At 46.1% G+C, this 22841-nt stretch overlaps 1 protein-coding gene across 1 annotated transcript in view; it reads right to left on the bottom strand.

Moving 5' to 3' along the window:
• The window catches only part of DMRT1 (doublesex and mab-3 related transcription factor 1), a 102617-nt gene that overhangs the window by 43417 nt on the left and 36359 nt on the right, over nucleotides 1-22841 (bottom strand). Inside the window, exon 3 of the mRNA XM_060100491.1 lies at nucleotides 18716-18999. Coding sequence (XP_059956474.1) covers nucleotides 18716-18999 — 284 coding nt within the window. The remainder of the gene's footprint in view (nucleotides 1-18715; nucleotides 19000-22841) is intronic.

Genomic DNA, 22841 nt, shown 5'->3' on the forward strand with positions numbered 1-22841 from the left:
ATAAGAGGGCAGGCAAGCTGTACTTGGAAATAGCCAAAGGGGAAAAACCGTCTGCCTTTAATGAGTGAGCCCAAGTCAGAAGCCATTAAGGAGCCGTGAAATCATTTAAAGTGAGGATCAATGGTCAGTTTACTGCACAGACCCAGTTATCAATTAGCCCAGTGCTTCCCAGGGCTCTCTTAATGTGTATTCAAATAGCCAGGGGATCCTGTTAAAAAGTAGACTCTGATTCAGCAAGTCTGGGGTGGGGACCTCACAGGGTGACATGCTCTCAATCAGCATCTCAATCAGGAGATGCTGATTCTGCTCAAGGGACTAGAATAAATTATCCTTTGTGTCATACTTGGAGCCTTTAAGGGCCATGACCAAAGGAGGACCTTCTAAAAAACCTCTTTTGAACAACTGTTTTACAACCATCAACTTTCCACCGGAACTGAGGGAAGGTGGAAATGATGTAAAAAACATTAAAATTTTTTTCATTATTTTTCTTTCTATATATGAGATTCCCCAGAGCTAAAGGATTTCCTTCAGGGGTCTGCTGCCATCTAACATGGTTGCAGCAGGACTAACAAACTCAGACACACTTTGCATTCAAGAGCCATTTTTGCCTCTATAGACCTCTGTCAAGTCAATCACACAGTCTAAGTAATGAACGCTGAACTAGGGGCTAAGTGTCGACTTTTAAGTACAAAGCACCGTGATGTAACCCAAAGGGCCTCCCCGCTCTGGGTGGTGAGTTGGGCCCTTCTCCTTTCAGCTTGACAGTATCTTCCAGTCAGTTCTTCAGGAAAAATGCTTCTCCGTTTTTCCCACGTACAAGAAAACTGACAGGTTGACCCTGCAAGGCTCTGCAAAATACTGGATTTTTTTCTTTTACTATGAATTTTATGTAAAACCTCTTTTTAAAAGTTTTCACTGTGAGTCTAGAGTAGGAATTGGCAAACATGTTTTGGTAAATGGCCAAAGAATAATTTTCTTAGGCTTTACAAGCTGCAGGGTCTCTAGACAAATCAGTAAATGAATGGACATGGCTATGTTCCAATAAAACTTTATTTATAAAAATGCACCCTGCTCCTCAACCTTCACTCTCACTAGAATACGGGGAGGTGGGGACCCAGCACTGATGCCTGGGCTCCACCCCTAGAGCATCAGACTTCACTGCTCTGGGATGTGGCCTGGGCCCTGGGTTTTGTCAAAGCTCCCCAGGTAATTCCAGTGTGACACCAAGATTAAGAACTAGTGTTCTAGGATTACCTACATATTTTCCATACCCGGAGAAGTATGAAATCCCCAGTATCAACTAAAAAAATGCAAAAGGTTAAGTCTGAGAAACAGACTGGTCAACTGCTGCCAATCCCAATATGTACAATATAATATTTAAAAAGAGATTCAGATAAACTGTAGAGTTCTTTTTTGTCTTTCAACTTAAGCTTACCGGAAAATAAACACAATTTCAAATCTATGTATATGTTTGTTTTTCCTTAATTCCTTTTCTGTTTTCAGAAAGCATCAAAAATAACAAGGATTATTTGGAAATAGATATTGAGTTAACTGAACTCAGACTTTCGATTTCTCTAATGAATCCTTAGATGAATGAGCTATAAAAGACCTCCAGCAAAAGAAAAAGATACAAAGGGTCAGACTCCACCTGAGATTATTAAAATGTGAATTTAATGAGGCCCCCAATCGCTTCACCGGCTCCCAACTGGAAGAATAATCTACAAATAACCATCCGCACAACAACTTGGAAATAAGAAAGAAGGCCGGTTTGATGCATTTCAAAGTGCACATGTAAACCTCTGAAACATGAAGTTAAAACTGAATCGTGGGCTTCCCTGGTGGCGCAGTGGTTGAGAGTCTGCCTGCCGATGGAGGGGACACGGGTTCATGTCCCGGTCTGGGAGGATCCCACGTGCCGCGGAGCGGCTGGGCCCGTGAGCCATGGCCACTGAGCCTGCGCGTCCGGAGCCTGTGCTCCGCAACGGGAGAGGCCACAACAGTGAGAGGCCCGCGTACCGCAAAAAAACACACAAAAAACTGAATAGTGATTCACCCAGAAAGTCCAGAAAGAGGCGTGGAAAAATGCGATTTAAAACTCTAGATAACTTCTTACTCCCTTCTAACTTAAAAAAAAAAAATCACAGCCTGCGACTTTGGGCTGAGACAAAAACGGGTAAATAAGGAAACCTTTGAAATATCCTGTTGTATGATACTTTAAACCAGTAGTACTCAGCTTGGGGTAATTTGTCCCCTGGGGACATTTAGCAAGGTCTGGAGACACTTTTAATTGTCACAACTAGGTGTGTGGGGGGGATGCTACTGGCATCTGGTGAACAGAGACCAGGGACGCTGCTAAGCATCCTCCAATGCACAGGGCAGCCCCACACAGAATTGTCCAGCCCAACATTCTGATGGCTCCAAGCTTGAGAAAACCTGCTTTAAACTAACCGAATACTAACTACCCGCTTGTGCTCAGCTCCTCACCTCCAGCTAAAACAGCAAAGCTCTACTGAAGGATAAAAGGTGCTCACAAATGGAAGGAACTGTTCAGTTCTGCTGAAGGGATATAACTTCTCTTTCCTTTATGCAATACTGCCTTGCTTCTTCTCAAGATTTTATTTTTTATCCCTTTAAATTAAACAAACCAAGTAAAACCTAAAAGCCCAGGATTCCAGTGCATTACGGTTACTATTATTATTAGCATGTGGTAGCTGGCAAGCAAGAGACACGTTTTATACCTTATTACCCACCCCAAGTCTCTGAACCAGAGTATGACCTACGGATGGGAACTGGGCTGGCGGAGAACGTGCGCGGTGTCAGTATTAACCCTGGAGGAAAACCTAAGAGCTTTGGGTTTTGGTTTTTTTTCTTTTTTTTGCGGTACGCGGGCCTCTCACCGCTGTGGCCTCTCCCGTTGCAGAGCACAGGCTCCGGACGCGCAGGCTCAGCGGCCATGGCTCACGGGCCCAGCCGCTCCGCGGCACGTGGGATCTTCCTGGACCGGAGCACGAACCCGTGTCCCCTGCATCAGCAGGCGGACTCTCAACCACTGCGCCACCAGGGAAGCCCGAGCTTTGGGTTTTATTTTATTAAACTGTTGAGAACATACAGCGTAATGAATCTGAACCACAGGTTTCCTTCTTATATACCACAGTCACCCTTTTTTATAATAATGATAAAATCCCAACAGAATGTAAAAATGTTAGACCCCACTTCCTTTAAAGAAAAATTCCTAAACACTACTCACTGGTGGTCTATTAACACTTCAGATAGGAAGAGTCTGGTCTCACACTGAACCGAACACTCCATCCGGGGAACAGCTAAAAGAGATTCCTGAAAACCAAGTCCTGGTCTCGTTTATATCAAGTGGGGCTCAGCTGCACAGAATTAAGAGTCGGCAAAGAAAGGGGATGGTCTTCATAAGAAGAGTGACTGTATAGGCTAAAATTCCTAATTGCAAAGTCTGATATTTAAACAAACAGCGTGAAGATCCCGCTGGCACTGACATGTGACTTACAGGCTTTTAATTGCAAAAGCCACATGTGGGATAAACCTTTGGTTTTAAGAACAGAAACCTTTTTATAAAACAAAGCAGGGCTCTTCGCATGCTGTGGAATTCTAGGTCTTCTGGTGAGCTTAAGAGTGGAGGTTAGGGCTGACTTTTTTAAACTCCTTATTAAAGAATTTCTTTAGTTTTAAAAGAAGTTTCTTTTCAAACTATTTGAATGGAATGCCTGTTCTCACGCTCACCTGATCGCACACTGAGAATGCTCCTAGTCCACGGACCTTAGACCTGGGCAAGGTGCTTTCCCTGAAAGGCAAGTGCCCATCCCCCTCCTTAAATAGGCACATTCATCCTCTGGGATTCCACACATCGCAGCTGGAAGGAGTTATTTTTAATGATTGCTGTTATACACACGTTTCAGAGATTACTGAAACATCAGCAGATCCAATGCTGAGCCATGTGCCACAAGCAGGTTCCCTACAGCTACAATCCATCCCTCCCTTCTTCCTTCCCTGTCCCTCTGTTCCCCTGGAGGTTATTTTCTCTCCCCTAACTTCGTTAGGAGTTAGCTTCCTCCGCTGGGCCCACCTTACTTTCTCTTAGGTGCTATATTATGGAATGCCTTCCACTCCCTTCCCTAGAGCCAGGAAGAGAAAAGGAAACAGAGGGAGACTGGCCTGTGAGGACTCAGGCCCTTGGAAGGGATTCCTGAAGAGCCAAGGGGACTCCTTCAATGGGGGAAAGAACTGTGTTTGAGGGTCAGCACTTAGATGCTGGAGAACATAGGAGCTGTTTGTCCAGAAATCCAAGAGGTGCTCTTCCTCCTCAGAGAGGAGGTGGGAGGGGGAAAAAGGAGACAGAAGGAAGATGTGCATGCAGTATGGCAGAGAGGACGAACAATTTAAGAAATGATACACCTAAGATGTTTAAAATTGTAAGCCCATGTTTCCCAGAGCTTCAGAACCTGTGACATAAGTGAAAGCACAACAAAACTTGTGTGGGTGAGCGTTTCAAAAAGGGTGGAAGAAAAGCAGCTCAATTCCAGGCTGGACTAATACCAGAGCAGAGTTTTAAAACATAAAATACACCGTAAGATGAACCATGGGAAAAAACATAGACCCTGGAGAAGGCATAATATAGGAATTCACATCACTTTATAAACTTTAAAATATGGAAACGGCAGATGATACCAGGATTGCACTTGCATTTATTAGTGGCCCATTTCACTTGTCCTTAGTAAAAAAAACAATTAAGATGCAAATAGGGACTTCCCTGGTGGTCCAGTGGTTAAGAATTTGCCTTCCAGGACAGAGGATGCAGGTTCCATCCCTGGTCAGGGAACTAAGATCCTACATGCCACTGGGCAACCAAGCCCGCGCACCTCAACTACTGAGCCCATGCACCTCAACTAGAGAGTCCGTGTGCCACAAACGACAGAGCCCATGCACTCTGGAGCCCATGCGCCACAACTAAGACCCAACACAGCCAAAAACAAATAAATAAAATGTTAAAAAAAAAAAAAGATGCGAGGGCTTCTCTGGTGGTGCAGTGGTTGAGAGTCCGCCTGCCGACGCAGGGGACACGGGCTCGTGCCCCGGTCCGGGAAGATCCCACATGCCGCGGAGCGGCTGGGCCCGTGAGCCATGGCCGCTGAGCCTGCGCGTCTGGAGCCTGTGCTCCGCAACGGGAGAGGCCACAACAGTGAGAGACCCACGTACCGAAAAACAAAAAAAAAGATGCGAATAGCCCCACATTTTAAAAAACCCAAACTAACTTCCTAAAACTTCTGTCACTTGGTTGTTCTCACAATCGGCATCACTGGCACAGACAGAAGAGCTTACTCCTCTAGCCAGTGTTTTACAATACGCAGCACTGTGACCCTTTAGTGGGCCCCAAAGTAATTCAGCGGCTGCAATCAGCAAATATATATATCTTTAAGAACAGTATGGACATGAAACTGAAGAGAGTTAAACAGAAATATGAGAATTCACTGCATACAATATGGTAAGAGCTGTTTTATGAAACTTTAATTTTGTGTTTATGTGTAGGTATAAAATATACTGGATCACAATGTAAAATATTTCTTATTGTGGGTCTTGGTCTAAAATGTCTAAAAGACATTGGTCTAAGAATCAGGTGAAGGGAAGTAAGGACCTTCAAAAATAGGTACACAGTAAGAAAAAGCCAAACTCTGAAAATGGTTCCTTTTCCTGGAACCTGGGAGGGTTTTATGCATTTTCAGGGTTCACAAAATAGAGGGGGGCAGTTCATGTGGAAAGAGCCTCTGGGACTAGCCCAGTGCCTTCCTTATTTTTCCCAAACCACAAACTTACACAGGATTTTCTAGCTCCTAGGTTAGAAACTTCTATTTGTCTCATTCACAAATCTGAAACCAAACCCAACTGTGTGACTGACTTCCCAACTGAAGTCACACAGAGCCAGGCAGAAATGCAAGCATCGTTCACGTAAAAGCCAACAGGAAACAGCTTCGGTGAAAAGAGCTGGTTTGTATTTTTAAAATTGGGTTAATAACTATCAAGACATAGTACTCTCCACTCTAGCGCGCAAGTCTCTAACAGCATGACATTACACCTCTGCAGAAAGGTGAAGGGAGCTTTGGGAATGGTGACTTTTTTTTTTTTTTTTTTTTGCTGTACGCGGGCCTCTCACTGTTGCGGCCTCTCCCATTGCGGAGCACAGGCTCCGGACGCGCAGGCTCAGCGGCCATGGCTCACGGGCCCAGCCGCTCTGCAGCACGTGGGATCTTCCCGGACCGGGGCACGAACCCGTGTCCCCTGCATCAGCACACGGACTCTCAACCACTGCGCCACCAGGGAAGCCCGGGAATGGTGACATTCTTAATGTAACTTTCCAGAGAAAATGTACCTTGCACATCTCACATCTAAGGGGGGTGGGGAGGCGGGAGGTGGACAGGAAACTGTAGATACTTGAGTCCTCATAATGTAATCATCATGAACATAGGAAAAACCTGCTCCAAGACATCAAAACCCCTGGTTCAGCTCACAAGGGATTAGGCAGAGAAGGCAGGATGCAAGGCAAGTCAGCCTCAGAAGCTTCTCTCTACTAAACCAGGCCACCTTTCCCATTTTAAATTAAGGCACCTGCCTATTATAAAGACCTAGTCATTGCTTTTGGATTTTAACAACTCCTCACGTTTTCACTGTTCCAAGATCAAATTGGGGGTCTGAAAATGAGAAGAAAAGATGCCTGCAACCACACATTCAGGAACTTTGATTTTAGAACCAGAAGTATCAGAGGCATCCACTTTTGTTCCCATCTTGATGGACAAATTTAATTAACCTTTGCTACTCTGTTCCAACCTACTGTTTTAGACAAAACTAGTGACCCACAAACAATATGTTACCATCAGAATCTCAATGGCGGAGACACCAAGAGATATAGCCCTATCAGCAGTATCAGGAAATAAGCCACTTGGATTAGCCGCTCGAAGAAATATGGATTATATTCATGTCACACATGAGCTGCCAGAAACATTAGGATACTTTTAGCATAAATCAGCAGTGTGAAGGGTATCTTATGAGTACTGAACATGACAGACAGCTTGGAGGGCAAGGTGAGCCTGTCTGGGGCCACCTTCTAAGTGTAAGCACATGCGCACATGTACTTTACCCAAACTGGCATCAAAAACTGGAATGCAGGCTGGTGACCGTTGACGGGCACATCACACTCAATTCACGGTGTGTTAGTAGCATGGAAAGGTGCTTCCCACTCCAAAACCATGATGGAGAGCCCACCTCAAAGTAACCAAATGGGGGCTTCCCTGGTGGCGCACTGGTTGAGAGTCCGCCTGCCGATGCAGGGGATACAGGTTCGTGCCCCGGTCCGGGAAGATCCCACATGCCATGGAGCGGCTGGGCCCGTGAGCCATGGCCGCTGAGCCTGCGCGTCCGGAGCCTGTGCTCCGCAATGGGAGAGGCCACAATAGTGAGAGGCCCGTGTACCGCAAAAAGAAAAAAAGTAACCAAATGACACAAGAATGACCAAAAATCTGTTGCCTTAAAGCACACAGAAGTGCATGGGTGTGTGACTTAAATGTGGTTAATACTATCAGGACTAGGACTCTCCTCCTATCTAATATGTCAAGTCTCTGAAAACATTTTGTAAGATGTCATATCTTACAATATCTTATATCATAAGATGTAAGAAAACATTATGTAACACCTCTCAGGGCTTCATACCAGGAAAACCAAGAAATGTGTGCTGCCCCATGAGGAGGGCAGAGAGACGGGGGCAAACGTGCCCCCTCTGTAGTCAGCCAGGCAAACCTGGGTTCCAGCTCCAGGCCCCCACTTGCCAGCCTGTGATATGGCAGGTTACTTCACCTCCCTGAGCCTCAGTTTCCTCACCCGCAGAAGTGGATACCAATCCCCGACACGGCCGTGTTTCAGGGCTGAGCGGAGTAGCAGGTAGGAAGGGTCCAACACCAGGCTGTCCAGTAACTGTCCTGTCGCACCTCTCCCTCCCCTATGGGTCTCCCGCTGTGTGGGCCTCAGTGCAGGGTGGTGGTCACACCCAAGGACCCCTCTTTTGGGTTTGTTACCACATGACTCTGAGCCCTTTTACAGGTATGTCAGGGACCTAGTAATAGAGAGGGAGACAGAAAAATCTGTCCATTATATACTTCAAAAATTATTTTAAGTATATAAATGTTTGATATTTGAAAGAAAAATCCATTGTCTGAATTGTTTCTACTTTTCACATTTAAATAAGTTGAAAAAGCACCTCAAGAAACTACACTGACACCATCAGACAGAGACAGACAGAGACAGAGACAGAGAAAACGCTCCTTCCCCTTTTTGGTTGCATACCACTACCCAATACATAGAATTTTTATGTCTGCCCTCCTTCTCTCAGTATTGGCTAAGAACTGCCAAAAAGAGTGTTTGTGAAAAGCAATGAAAAATGAAACGAGGAAATCATCCCCTTTTCTCTGTTCTTCAATCTTCTTACCAACTCCCCCCACCAGGAGGTTGTACATCTCAAGGAGATGCCCTCGGGATCAGGGGTCTCCCAAGAAGAGGCGCTGACAGCAACCTGTCCTAGGTGCAGGCCGTAAGGGAGTAGAGAACTTTCTAAAATCATAAACCTCACGAAGTCAACCTGCTTGTAATTATCACCAGGCAGCGGCAGTGCTAAACGACAGTAATGATAAAATACTTGTCCTCACCCCGCCTCGCCTCGTCCCTGGGCACAGCACTGCACAGGGCTCACCTTCCACAAGCACCACAGCTCCCTGGGAACCTCCAGACTCTGACCGCAGGAGCGAGCAGAGAATTACATGTGTCCTTTCTCTCACCCACCCACTGTGAGCTGGCACTGGAGGGGACAGTCTAGCACAGGGCTAGGCACAGAGCTAGCACTCGAGGTATGAATGATAAATACAGGAAGGGGTTTCTTACGCTCACTCTGTAATATGGACATTTTTCATAACCCTACTCTTTTTGTTCTTCTACTACCATATTCCTAACATAGCTCCAAATATAGGGCAAATCAGCCTCTATTATGCATTCCCTTGATTTCGGTCTTTATCCAACTAATGAGGGCCACTTACCAGGCCACACAAATATGGACTCGCAAGAAATCTGAGACTCACTCATGCACACACATAAGCATTCTGAAAAGCAACTGATTTTACATCATATTCACATCTCCTTAGGAAAAAAAGTAAACTAAAAAGGCAAATGGAAATAGATAAGATTTTGGCCAGCAGCCTAACTAAATCAAATCTGAAAGCTTTTAAAAACTGTGACCTAATTATCTAATTTTCAAGCAGATTACAGAATCCCCAAAGGACTGTATCATTTACTAACCTGGTGCTACTGTGTCAGAGATCGGATTGTGTAACGACCTCACAAGAGACTGATAATGTCTTTCCTTCTGCCTTCAGCTGCATCATGGAGTAGTCCCTGGAGTAGACCAGCCCTTTCCAGGGTTTCCCAACTCAGTCCAGATTAAACCGAACTCATGTAAGAATAGAAATGACCCTGCAGGACGGCCCAGGAATCACTGGAGTCTCCCAAAGGGGGCTAAGACCCGAGGTTACCCTCCATCTGGATTTCCTGGGAGGCTACTGGACTGCTTCAGTTGGGCTGAGAATCCCTTAGGAGGGCCAGGGCCCAACCCCTCCCCGAGATCCTCTCTGAGTCAGCTGCCTCTGCCAGTGCCCAGGTTTCCAGAGGCCAGTTCCATTTTCTTCTGTAATGCACATTTTAACCAAAATACTCTGCAAAAATGACTCTTGTGTGCACTGCTGTAGTGAAGGAGCATTCCTCAGCCCCACCTCTCACCATCTGTGTTCAGCTTCTAAAATACCCACCACCTCCCTTAGTTTTGGTTCCAGACCAAGAGTCACCAAGAATATTGTTATCGCTGGCACCAGTTGTTGCAAACAACAGCCCTCTTGCAGGATCAAAGCATGCAAATCGTTCAACTTTCATAATCTGTGCAAGAAAACAACCATTCCTTCCAGGAAAGGTGTAATAAAAACCAGATGATGCCTGTGGTGCCCATGGCTGGTACTCATCTAGAATGTGACAAAATAGCAATTCCTCTGTGACGGTGCGTGTCAACAAGGAGGTCGTTTAGAAACAGAAAGAGAGGACTGCATTCCTGTGCTGCAAAGCTCCGGGGGCTTCCCAGGATGCCCAGGCCCACTGCTGCCCCACTGGTGCCTGGCCAACAAAGCTTGTCTCCTGCAGGTGTAGGAATATGATGTAAAGGCCCAAGAGAACTGGGTTTATTATTTCTTCTTAAATGAGAAGAACCTAATGAGGAATTATGTTTCAGAAGAGAAGATTGCAGATGTGGCTAAGACTTGACAGGCGATTTAAGGGAAAGTTTATAGTAGAGGCAATGCCACCCCAAACTTTGGGAAGCCTGACACCTTCACTTCACTGGCTTTAAACTTCCTGTGGTCTGTAATGACTTTCACATTTAAATGGAAGATTCTCCAAGACTGGTCTTTTGAGCTGGGAAGCCCAATCCCTGTGTCCTCACTGTCTCAGAAAGCAGGACCTACTTGGGGTGCATGTGAGGGAGCCCCACAAAATGCTGAACTAGCATAAAGGCGTTAACAGGGCTGAGATTAAAAGACAGGAAAAGACCACAACACCCTGTCTGCAAAGAGTGAGGTTGAGACAGCTGCTAAAGACAGCACACTGAAGACCCCAAAGAATCCCACTGTGGTCATGGTGACACAATGCCAGTGCCTTGGTTTGCAGACTCTCTCTGGTCTTCGGACTAGTATAACTTTTTAAAAAGGAGGCAGAGGAGACAGGAACAGAGTCGCCAACTTTTTATATTGCCAAGTAAGGGCATTTATGGAAAAAAAAAATCCTCGTTTCATTAAAAAAGTGTTGGAAAGGGACGGGCCCGATAAAAACAATTTTTTGAATTGAATAATTCAGCTGTAAGAAAAAAACCCTTGTCCTTTTTTTCCTCATTTCTCTGTAAACCAGCACAGGTAACAGCCTGCATTCAGGACAGTGAAGTGCAAAACACATTCCCAGTAAAATAAGGAACAAGATGACACCAGCTGTCTACCACTGGTATCTAAACTGAATAATTCACTAAGAACATAAATTAGAACTTGGAGGTATTTAGGGGGAAGAAAAATGTCAGTATCAATATTTTTCTATGAAATGACTATCTAATCTAGAAACCCTAAAATAAGCACCTATAAAATTATTAGCATTAACAGAGCTCACAAAAGTAGACAGATACAAAATAAATACACCACATTATAGCAACATCAACAGAAATGTATGTCTCTGTAATTCCCTTTTAAAAAACAAATTGGGGGGGGCGGCTAGCCTTAATAGCCCAAGGCAAATACCACATCTAATTTAATTTCCTTTTCCTGAGGAAAGAGATTCCTTTACATGCTTTAAACTGAACGCAGCCTTACAAATTCCTCTTCTACATGCTTGAAAACTTTTTCTTTCCAGAGGGAAAAGCCTGTCAGTGTCTGCTCACCAACAAATAGTGGCCAATAACCAGTTTGCTCTAAGAAGGGAAACCAGGGCTAGTTTATTCAGCCGACAAAGAGGGCGATGGGATTGGAGGGGCAGCCTAGTGGATCACCTGAGTGTTTGTAGAGAGAGCACCTCACCCAGAGAAAAAAGGCCCCAGGTCCTCAGGGAGTCACTTGCTCTTTCTCGGCCAGCGTCACCCAGTAGTCTGAGGTGACCAGATGCACATTACCCCGGGGGCCTGGTGGTGCAGCTTACTGGCCTGAGGTGAGCACAAAATTTATCTGAAGTCCCCTACTTCGTCATGAAAATTGATGTGGATTTTGCATTCTACTACCTCCTCCCTGACATACTGTTTTTTTTTAAATTTAGAAATACTAAAAATTAATGGTTTAACTAATTAATGGTTGGCTACTATATTTGTGTCCCTGGGAGTGGGAGTGCAGTTTAAGCCTTGGCCTCCTATCCCCCCACCCCACCTCTGGACCCTCCTGGGAGACCCTAGGGCACAGACGTGGAGGCGCTGCAGCTGTGCCCACACTGCACACGCGCCAGAAGCCACTTCTTAGCTCTTCGAGCTAACAGGCTCGACTGAACCATGCTCATAAAAAGAGGAGCCAGTGTTGGGCTTCCCTGGTGGCGCAGTGGTTGAGAGTCTGCCTGCCGATGCAGGGGACACAGGTTCGTGCCCCGGTCCGGGAAGATCCCACATGCCACGGAGCGGCTGGGCCCGTGAGCCATGGCCGCTGAGCCTGCGCGTCCGGAGCCTGTGCTCCGCAACGGGAGAGGCCCGCGTATCACAAAAAAAAAAAAAAAAAAAAGAGGAGGCAGTGTGAAAACCAGGGCCCCCGCAGGCCGCTCGTACAGGATGGAGAACAACAGGGGGCAGGCAGCACAGTCAAGAGGGGCGGCGTTTACAAGTGCCCTGACGGGCCGCATCCCAGTAATGCCCACAAGGGGCGCCGTTCTCTGTGCTCCAAGGCCTAGGTCAGATTCTGACTTCCTGCCTGCCTGTGTCTCAGTTTCAAAGCCAGGGCACTTAGATGATCCCCAACCTCCTTCTCATGTACCAGGTGATAACAGCCTTCCCCCAAGACCTACTTTTTGCATTTTTGTCCATTTGGTTCAGTGGTAGATCCCTAGCCCCTGGTGGGACCTGGATGCATGTTTATTTAATAATCGAATGCATTCCAGTGAGGTGCATAATCATAAATGGGCCACCATATCTTGAGACACTTCAGATTGAGCCCCAAAGAATGACCAGAAGGAAGGAATCACCTCTGCTGCCATGTGACCACACCCCAACTGTGGCTGGAACGGGTTGTCTCCACCTCTGGTGGCACAAGCTTCAGAAAAGCCAGTCAAGGGGGTGCCCACCAGGGGGACTGAAAGGAGATCCCAGATACAGCTCGGAGTCCTTCCATATTTATTTCTGCTCACTTGATATGTACCTCTCCCTTGTCAACCTGGTACAACATGTTTATTTAAGAGGTAATGTTGCCTTGAAGGAGTGTACCAGGCAATAAACAGCTTTTGCAGGCAATTAAATGCAGAAGTGAAATTGAGCTGCTGGTCAGTGGAACCAGCCATTCATCGTGAGTTTGTTCCAGTGTCACAAATGTTATTCCTGTTTCACAACATGACAGGAATCTATGATTGGGCCACAAATCTCCAGAGGCTGGAGACAGACCCAAAGCAATTAAAGCAGCTCTCAGCATGCATGCAGGGCATCAACACGAAAGAGCCTTGGGATTCTGGGATGCTGGCCCAGTTGACTGCTCTAGCTTTTTATTTTTTTTAACTAGGTTTTGTACTTAGTAGGTGCTCAATAATTATCTGTGGCTTGCATGACTTTATAGGGAGACTTACAGGAAATCTCAACTCTGCAATAAATGATTTCTTTTTGTAAATAATTCAGTACCCTCCCCACTAATCTCTAAGAAGTCTGGCTTTAAAAAATTATGACAATCTCCACTAGAGTCGATTTTCTTTTTTTTTTCTTTTTTTTTTTTTTTGCGGTATGCGGGCCTCTCACTGTTGTGGCCTCTCCCGTTGCGGAGCACAGGCTCTGGACGCGCAGGCTCAGCGGCCATGGCTCACGGGCCCAGCTGCTCCACGGCATGTGGGATCCTCCCGGACGGGGGCACGAACCCGTGTCCCCTGCATCGGCAGGCGGACTCTCAACCACTGTGCCACCAGGGAAGCCCCGAGAGTCTGTTTTTTCTAGGAATCACAAAGGAGCTATTTGTTCTGAAAACTTTTCATGCTGCTCCCCCCAAACATGCTGTTACCCAAAGCAGCAAGGGAAGGAGGATAACATGAAAGTTATCGCTCTGGTGAAGAGTTAGAAGGGAAGTCAGGTCCTAGCAACAGAGTCAAGACAGTAGATGGAGGAGATGTTACCTAAGATTCAGGCCCTTCAGCTAGAGCTGGGGTCAGACCGGGTTGGGGGGAAGGTCCAGTGAGAGAGACCAGCTCAGTGCCCTCCAGGTGCAGCTATGGGGCACCTTCCAAAAGGAGACAGGAAAGCATGGCTACAACCAAGAGAGGATCCCTCCCCTGCCCTCCCCAGGAGGCTTCCACCAGAAGGGGGCAAGGTACTGTCTGAAGAGCAGAGCCAGGGCGCCCTCCTGAAACAACAGGAATAGCAAGGTCAGGGGGAGGCCCTGCCCCAGATCACTGTTCCCTGTACCTCTGCCATAGTGACTTGTTGAAAAAGTGAGCTGTACAGTTCCTATCCCTTAAACATTGGCTGTAGGTATTATTTGTAGGTGTTTTCTATTTAATACTTCTTTATAACACACATCTTAATAAACATATTTTACGCCATAATCTTTGTCTATGCTTCCAGTTTTCAATTTCCTAAGTAGATCAAATTCTTCCCCATCCCTGATAAAAATTATTCTGTATACATTCATACTCTGTCCATATTCACACGTCATGGTCTTTCAACAATAACAAAAATGTGCATTATGTATACCCCACCTTATTACAAAGGGGATCGGAGGTAGCTAACTAAAATACATATGAACAAAAGGCTGAAAATTAAATAGATTTCAGAAAAGAGTAGGGCCAAGAGAAAATAATGGTTAATGAAATAAATTCACAAGAAGTTAATATCAGTATAGCATTTGTTGGTACACATAGAAACTTCCACATACACTTCAGTCATTATGCTGCCTTATATATTCATGCAACAGTTCTGTGAAGGTGGTACTATGCCCACTTGACAGACAAAACAACTGAGTTTCAGAGGGTTAAGTATTTTCCTCAAGGCTACACAACAGTTAAATCACAAGTTAGAATTGAATATAGAACTCCAAGCACCAGACTCCATGTGTCTCAAAACACACAGTACTCTTTCCCTAAATCTACAGGCCTGGTTTCTGGACAAGGCTCTGTCATCAACTAGCTGTGGGTGCTGTGGGTGCTGAGCAGATCCCCCAGCTCCAGATCTCAGTCTTCCCTGCAGCAGGATGGGGGTGAAAGGGACCTCTGTAAGATCCATTTCGGTTCTGACCATCACTGGACTGACTGACCATCACTGGACTGACTTTCACCAGTCCTTTTGCAAAATGATGGCTTATATGGATGTTGGCTCTTCTATTTTTTTTTTTTTTTTTTTTGCTGTACGCGGGCCTCTCACTGCTGTGGCCTCTCCCGCCGCGGAGCACAGGCTCCGGACACACAGGCTCCGCGGCCATGGCTCGCGGGCCCAGCCGCTCCGCGGCATGTGGGATCCTCCGGGATCGGGGCACGAACCCGTGTCCCCTGCATCGGCAGGCGGACTCTCAACCACTGCGCCACCAGGGAAGCCCGGCTCTTCTATTTTTAACGTTAGAGTTTATTTCCAAGAGAAATAATTTTTGTGGGTGTGACTATAAGGTTGTAAATCAAGATCGGTACCAGGTCTGGTTACAAGATTAATCCACAGACTTGTAAAATGTCTGCAAAATAATCTGTTAGATGGGAATATATTACCAATGGTGAAACTGGCTAGGTAATAGATTGAGTCAGACTTAGAAGGGATGGAGTGGCCATGTGGTCAAGCCGCCTTATCTCAATTGTTTGGATCACCTTTCATGTTACACACACAGTGCAGGGGTGCCTACATATGCTTTATGAAATCACATTCAAAGAAAATCTGGGGGCTTCCCTGGTGGCACAGGCGTTAAGAATCCGACTGCCAATGTGGGAGACACGGGTTCAAGCCCTGGTCCGGGAAGATCCCACATGCCGCGGAGCAACTAAGCCCACGCGCCACAACTACTGAGCCTGCGCTCTAGAGCCTGCGAGCCACAACTACTGAGCCCACGTGCCACAACTACTAAGCCCACGTGCCTAGAGCCTGTGCTCCGCAACAAAGACAAGCCCGCGCACCACAATGAGAAGCCCGCACACCACAATGAGAAGCCCGCGCACCGCAATGAAGAGTAGCCCCCACCCGCCGCAACTAGAGAAAGTCCGCGCGCAGCAACGAAGACCCAACGCAGCCAAAAATAAATAAAATAAAAAATAAATTTAAAAAAAAGAGAGAAGAAGAAAATCCGTACGCAGATTCCAAAAGCAACTTCCAAACTGCAAGGAATTCAGCATATTTTAAACACTAATGGCCAAGACCGAGAATTTCAGGGAAGTGTCAGGGGCTCTGTTCTCCACTATCTGAAGTGACCATACCTCAGCACTGTTCTAGAACTTTCTGATTATTTTCTAACCTCCACAAGTGAAGAGAGACAATCAGAAGAGGGATCCAAGAAGACCCCCAATAAAAAGCAAAGGACACAGGTAGCAATTCCAAGCCCTAAAGAGCTAAAGAGGGTGTCAGTATTCGTACTTAACTGATGGCCGTCTCTGTAGCTCCGAGTCTGTTGCAGACCCAGTGTTAACCAGGCAGTGCTGGGAAACACGCTTTGGAGCCAGACAGCTATAGATTCAAACTCCAGCTCTCCATTTGGTGCCTATGTGACCGTGGTGCCCTGTGAGTCTCCATGTCCTCACCTGTAAAAAGGGGACAATACCATCTGCCTCCCAGGGCTGTGGGGAGGATTCACTGCTCCACAAATGGTAATTATCAGGGTGGGTGTTATTACTGACGAAGAGGAACAGGCATCAACCACAGTAGCAGAGAAGGACCTACTTCTGCAAAATAATCCGTTAGATGGGCATATATTACCAGTGGTGAAAACTGGCTAGGAAATAGACTGAGCCCAGACCTCCTTGAAAACAAACTCTTATGTTAAATGAGGCCTCGGCTTCTCTCCTGGGCCTCTAACCAGGGGCCCCCTTCTCCAGTCTAGTAAGCGGTGGTTCTAGAGAAGGCACCAACAGCATCAAAACTGCAGGCCCCCCACATGACTAAGAAAGTTTGGGTAACATTTTTCCTCTCACCCTTGGCAGCAGGGGTATAAGAACTTGCCCTTAGGGGCATCTCTCCTTGTACACAGCGGCTGTGGCAGCGCTCCAAAACCAGGCAACGCTGCTGCCCAAGAGAATGTCTCCTCTTGGCTGTCCCTGGTCCCCCAGAGGGTGGACCTTGGCAAGAGACCTCCAAGGAAATCCAAGTCTTCTGCTACACCCTCCCCAGGTCTCCCAGGTGGAGTTAAGAACAAACATTAGTGTGTCAGCCATCTTACACCATTGGAAAGATCCTGACAGAGTGGGAGGGTAAATTAACTTAGAAGATTTCTGATGCAGCTGATCGTGAGCTCTCTTTCTTTCATAAGACACTTAAGAATTTTCTTTCTCATCCTTTTCCTCATAAGCCAACAGGTTCAGAGACCTTCCCTAATTTCTCCTTAAAGGCTGGAAGTAGCCAGAAAACCAGGATGCTCCAGTAGTAGTCCCTGGCTCATGGGAGTCTGTAGGATGAGCTGGTTTTTAAGAACCATAAGATACTTCTTTCTCCTTTCTTAGAGGAGAGTCTCTAACAGAAATCAACCTAAAACCTGCCCCAAATCATAAAATCCAACTGGCACTCTGAAAGGCCTGTAGGGGTCCAGCTGGAAGATCCATAAATCATCGCATTTCCTTTACACTCATATCACCTCTCAGTTCCAACGTCTTTTTAAAAAGTCTGATTCTAAAATTAAAACGCATAGAAAACTTATGAAGATGATTAGCTTGGGGAATTAAAGCTGACACGTTAACATGCCTAGGAGGTCAGATCCCTAAGGCTAGTGTGAGAGCCCCAAAAATGGGGTGATGTGAATATCAACAACTTCCCCACATCTACAAATGCAAAATGGAATAGAACTGCTCTGAGGAAAACGTCAATGCACATTTTTAAACAGTGAGTATAAGAAGGTCAATTACCCTAAACTCCCACATACATACATTGCATTGTGCTGGAATCAAAGCCTAGCTGGGAAAGCCCAAGCACAGTAAATGCATCCAAAATGAGAACAGTTCTCTCAAAATTGGTGTCTTACAGTCGGAGGGGGGCTTGGAGGAGCAGAGTCTAAGTGCTCATGCATGCACATTCCCACAACATGGTAATCCAGCCTGTGACTGCTTTCCAGGCCTTGAATCTGCTGCTGATACATTGGCATGATAGAAATGGTGAAAACTGAGGAAGCAGAACAGTGCTGAATAAACATTCCCTGATAATGCAAAATGCTTTGTTTTATCCCAAATAGTAAAAGCTCTTGATGGCACACTATTTCAGAAGCACATACTTAGCACATGAAAGACTGACCTCCATTCCCAGCTGAAAATGCTCTCAAGTTGGCCCAGCACAGCAGTGACCTAGTTCTTCTCTCACCTTCCTTCCATGCAAACATACAGATCAGAACACATCTCCCTTCCAGGGTCAAAATTCATCACTGGGATTACTGCCACCCAGAAGGCCACAACCAGCATTTTCTAAGCTGCTCTAAAGAGTGGGGATAAGGCTAGAGGAAACGGGGCCTCTTACATAAGCCACTTGTGAAGCTGATTCTGGCCAACTGGGTATTTATGCAAAATGACATCGAAGGATGAGAAAGGTAAAATTTGAAAACAGAAACAAATATAGCCATATTTCTCTACAACTCCTTGCAGTCAACCTCTGGGGTTAAATGATGTTACGGGTAGAGTGAAAACTTTCTACACGTTTTGCATAATGGCACCCATGTGTGCTGAGTTGGGCGTGCGCGTCTGTGCATGTGTGCTTACGTGTGTGGTTTTCACATACCCAGTTCACTCCCTGCTAACATCTTACCTGCCACTGGTTTCCTGTCTGACCGGGCATATAAGGGGCTGGGAGGCTCCGAAGGCTGTTCTTCACAAGGGAGCCCCCGAGAGGGTTTCCCATGTCCCCGGAGGGGGAGTCAGCGGCTAAGGCCATGGAGTACTGCGGGTAGTTGTACAGGTTGTTGTAGTAAGGGAACAGAGACGGCTGGTAGAAGCTGCTGTAGTAGGTGGAGTCGGAAACGAAGTCAGGTGTGTTCTCCACATGCCCTCTGCTGGTGACAGCAGGAATATCCTGGATGACCACCCGGCCCTCTACGAAGAAAAAACAGAAAGAAAGAAAAAGACAACATGGTATTAATATGGGGGCCTACAGAACTTTACCTCTAAACCTTGCCAACGTATGGCCTTCCTCCTCAAGATCCGCAGAGCTTTAGACCAAGGCACCTGAGCATGCTGCAGCTCCTGCGATCGGGATACAGCAGGGTTCCTAAGGCTGGCGTAACTGGCGGTACAGCTGGCAGACCCTTGGTGATTATTTTTACTGAGAATACCAAAAACATTTTAGGCAGGGGCCATTTTAATCACATAAAGCCTGACCAGGTCTAACTTCTACCTAGACATTCCTAGCCTAATGTCAAGAAATTAGAGATCAAATCTAGTTAACTTGGCTGTCTGCAACAGTCTTACAACAAAATTAACTGTATTTCACTTTAAATAAAGTAATAAAAAAATCCTAGTGCCCTTTCTATGTGTATGTCCACACAGATATATCCGAGAGCCAAAGCAAGAGGCTAAGAGTTTAAGAAAACACTGCTTCCTTCACTTCCTTCTAACCGTTGATACTGAATCCTGAAGTCTGGACAATGGTATAGACCCTGGGAGACAAACTTCTGTAAAAGGTCAGTTAGTAACTATTTTAGGCTTTGTGGCCATTCCTCTGCAGAATGTACAGGCTGCTGCGTGGTTGTGTTGCAATAAAACTTTATTCACAAACACAGGCAGTGGGCCAAAGTGATCCACAGGCTGAAGTTTGCCGACCCAGGGTCTAGATGTTAAGCTGTCAATGCCAATAAACAACTGAATGGACTCCTAAGTCATCTCTCCAATAGACATTTATTAAACAATGTTCTAAGAGTTGGCCAAGTGCCTAAAATGGCTGCAAGGTATCAGGTTGCCCCTGCCCACTGGGAGTCTACAGTATAGGATGGACGACGGGATTACAAATTATAACAAGGACGCTCATACAGGAATACCCATAAACTTTTATGGAAACTCAAAGGCTGGAAAGATGACATGCAACCTAGAAAGGAATTACAGAGACCGTCATAGAAAAAAACTGCACCTGCGTTGTACTTTAAAAGAGGAGCAGGAAATAGGTGAAAATGAGAAAAAGAGAGTACTGAGAACAGGGCAGCAAAGACAAAGGGATGGAAGCAGGAAAGTGGGAGGGGACCTTGGGAGTGATGGACAGGGCTGTCGTGTTAAGAATTGTGAAAAGGGCAAAAGAGGGCCAGTCTGACAGGCGGGCTGCAGCCAGGCGAGGGGAAGCCTCAGGCCAGCTCTCTGAACTCTTTCCAGGCTGTGGTGGGAACCACTGAGGATATCTGAGCAAGGAGCACAGAGGATCAGAGCTGTGCTTTGGAGTGATTCAACTGATGGCAATTCTTAAGACAAGCAAAGGGAAGAGAGCCCAGAGGCAGGGAGAGCCACCAGGCAGCCACTGAAGCAGTCAGGGAGAGACTCAGCAGACTGCAAATACCAGAGACACGGGGGGAGATGAGCTCAAGAGAACTGCAGGACTGAGGGGCATCAGGACACGAGACGCAGGAAAAGCCAAAGAGGAAGAGCAGGAGGCCTGGGGTGGCAGCAGAGATGCAGGTGGTAAGTCTGCTTCATCACGCCAAGGGGCCAGAGGGGCACGGACATGGGGGAGAGGAGCCAGGCCGAGAAACTCGACACCTGCGCTCATGAGAGAGGTTGAGGTTAGAAGCTGAGATCCAGGAGTCACCACCGGGAGATGCTGGCCGCGTCCGGGAAGAGGAGGGAGCTGTTACGGAAGAGTATGTTCTGAAAGGAGAAAAGAGCGCCAAGGCCAGAACCCTGGAGAATGGAGGAGAGAACGCAAGGCCACAGAGGACAAATTCGACAGGGAAGGCAGAGGGGCAGGCTGCAGTGTCGACCCGGCTAAGAGATCAAGCAAAATTAGTTCTGGAAAAGACCCATAGAGGGCTGGGTCTTTAGGGCCCTGTGGTTTTAGCACAGTGTTGGAGAAGCAGAAGCCTTCGAGAGAAAAAGGAGCAAGTGAGCGATGAGGAAGCAGATGAATACGGTGAAGAGCCTTCTCTCTGATGGTGAACAGCCTTCTGTCTGGTCGGAAGGGACGACCCAGTGAGCAGCGCTGCCGTGCATCCCCCGTGCTGAGCACACTGCGGGACACCTGGGGGTAAATATTTGCAGAAGGGATCAATGAACAGTGTTTTTTCAAGTAGCCTGTCATCAAAATAAATACGAGGAAAAACTAGAAGCTCCAGGGAGTAATAAGATATTGTTATTTCATTTTTAAAACACAGAGAAGGGCTGAACACACGTAGGCAGGGAGAAGCCTGTGGAGAGAAATTCCCAGGACTAGCAACACGTGGCCCAGAGCAGGTGCTCAGAAAGTGTCCTCTGACTGAATGTGGGGAAGGCATGACTACATGTGCATGCTCTGGAAGGTTTGGGAGAGATCTACAACAAAATGTGTTTCTACAGCCTCATTTTATAGTCAGCACTGAAGTCTCTTTTCTCTGACAGGGTAGCAAGTCCGTCCACCTCAGGCTCTTGGCGATGCATTGTCAGGGCCACTCTCTTATTATACATCTCTTTCCTTTCTTCTCTCCTCCTCTTCCCAGCTAACAAGATGAAAAGTTCCAATTCCATCCCTCTACCTGTGTCAGGAGAAGGCACCTGCAATTCTTTCCTCCTGAACTTTCCCACTGGTCTATCTCTTATTTTAAACACCAAGGTAGTGGCAAAATAGATGGTTTTCTGTATCTAACTCTTTTGTTTTCAATGTCATGTCTTTATGTTAACCTGATTACAAAAGCAATACAAGTTTCACAAAAAATGATAAGTTATATAGTTATTTAAATCAGAAAAGGAATGAGTGACATACTCTTACCACCCAGTCATAAGCATTAGTGGGACATCCGTATACAATCTCATAGGCATTTAGGAAGGCATTGTAGACGTTCATCCCCATCCCTGCAGTTGAAAAACACTGGATACCCCTAGGGCCTGCCCTTCAAAAGCAAGCTTCTTGATAAAGAAAACAAAATACAGTAGGAGGCAAAGAATGAAACAGAAACCCAAAGACACGAGCATTCTCAGATCAGGACACAGGTTCATGAATTTCTACATCATAACTTTAGTCAGGACCATTAATCAGGCCTCAGTTTACCCAGAAACAAAATGTTGTCAGTCAGAATCCTCAAAGTACCAAGAGCATGGCTTCAATAAATTTCAGAGTAAACCTCAAATAAAATGCTACATCAGGTCAAAGCAAGGATTTGTTTTGCTACAGATGACTGTAATTAATTAAAATGCGATCACTTTTCTACTTACCCATATTTTATTCCCTCTTTCAAATTATAATGACCTTTAAGAATAAATTAAGATATATGTTGGAAAAGTTTCGATTCACACTAGCATTTAAATAAACAGTAAAAATCATTTGAGCTTTATGAGTAAATGCCTAAATATTTTAGACTCTTTAAATGTTTAAGCACTCTCAAAAAGTGACATTTTAAAAAGCACTAGGAGGGCCTCCCTGGTGGCGCAGTGGTTGAGAGTCCGCCTGCCGATGCAGGGGATACGGGTTCGTGCCCCGATCTGGGAGGATCCCATATGCCGCGGAGCGGCTGGGCCCGTGAGCCATGGCCGCTGGGCCTGCGCATCCGGAGCCTGTGCTCCGCAACGGGAGAGGCCACAACAGTGAGAGGCCCGCATACCGCAAAAAGAAAAAAAAAAAAAAAAAAAAAAAAAAGCACTAGGAGAGGGCACCCATTCCAGGGACATGTGGAACTACCAAATGCTTATTTTATAAACCACCAAACCGTATTTTAAAGCTCCAAATTAAAATTCCTGGTCAATGTTCAAAACATCTTTATGCCTCC

Source organism: Mesoplodon densirostris, chromosome 6, assembly GCF_025265405.1.
Source record: "Mesoplodon densirostris isolate mMesDen1 chromosome 6, mMesDen1 primary haplotype, whole genome shotgun sequence".
NCBI lineage: Eukaryota > Metazoa > Chordata > Mammalia > Artiodactyla > Ziphiidae > Mesoplodon > Mesoplodon densirostris.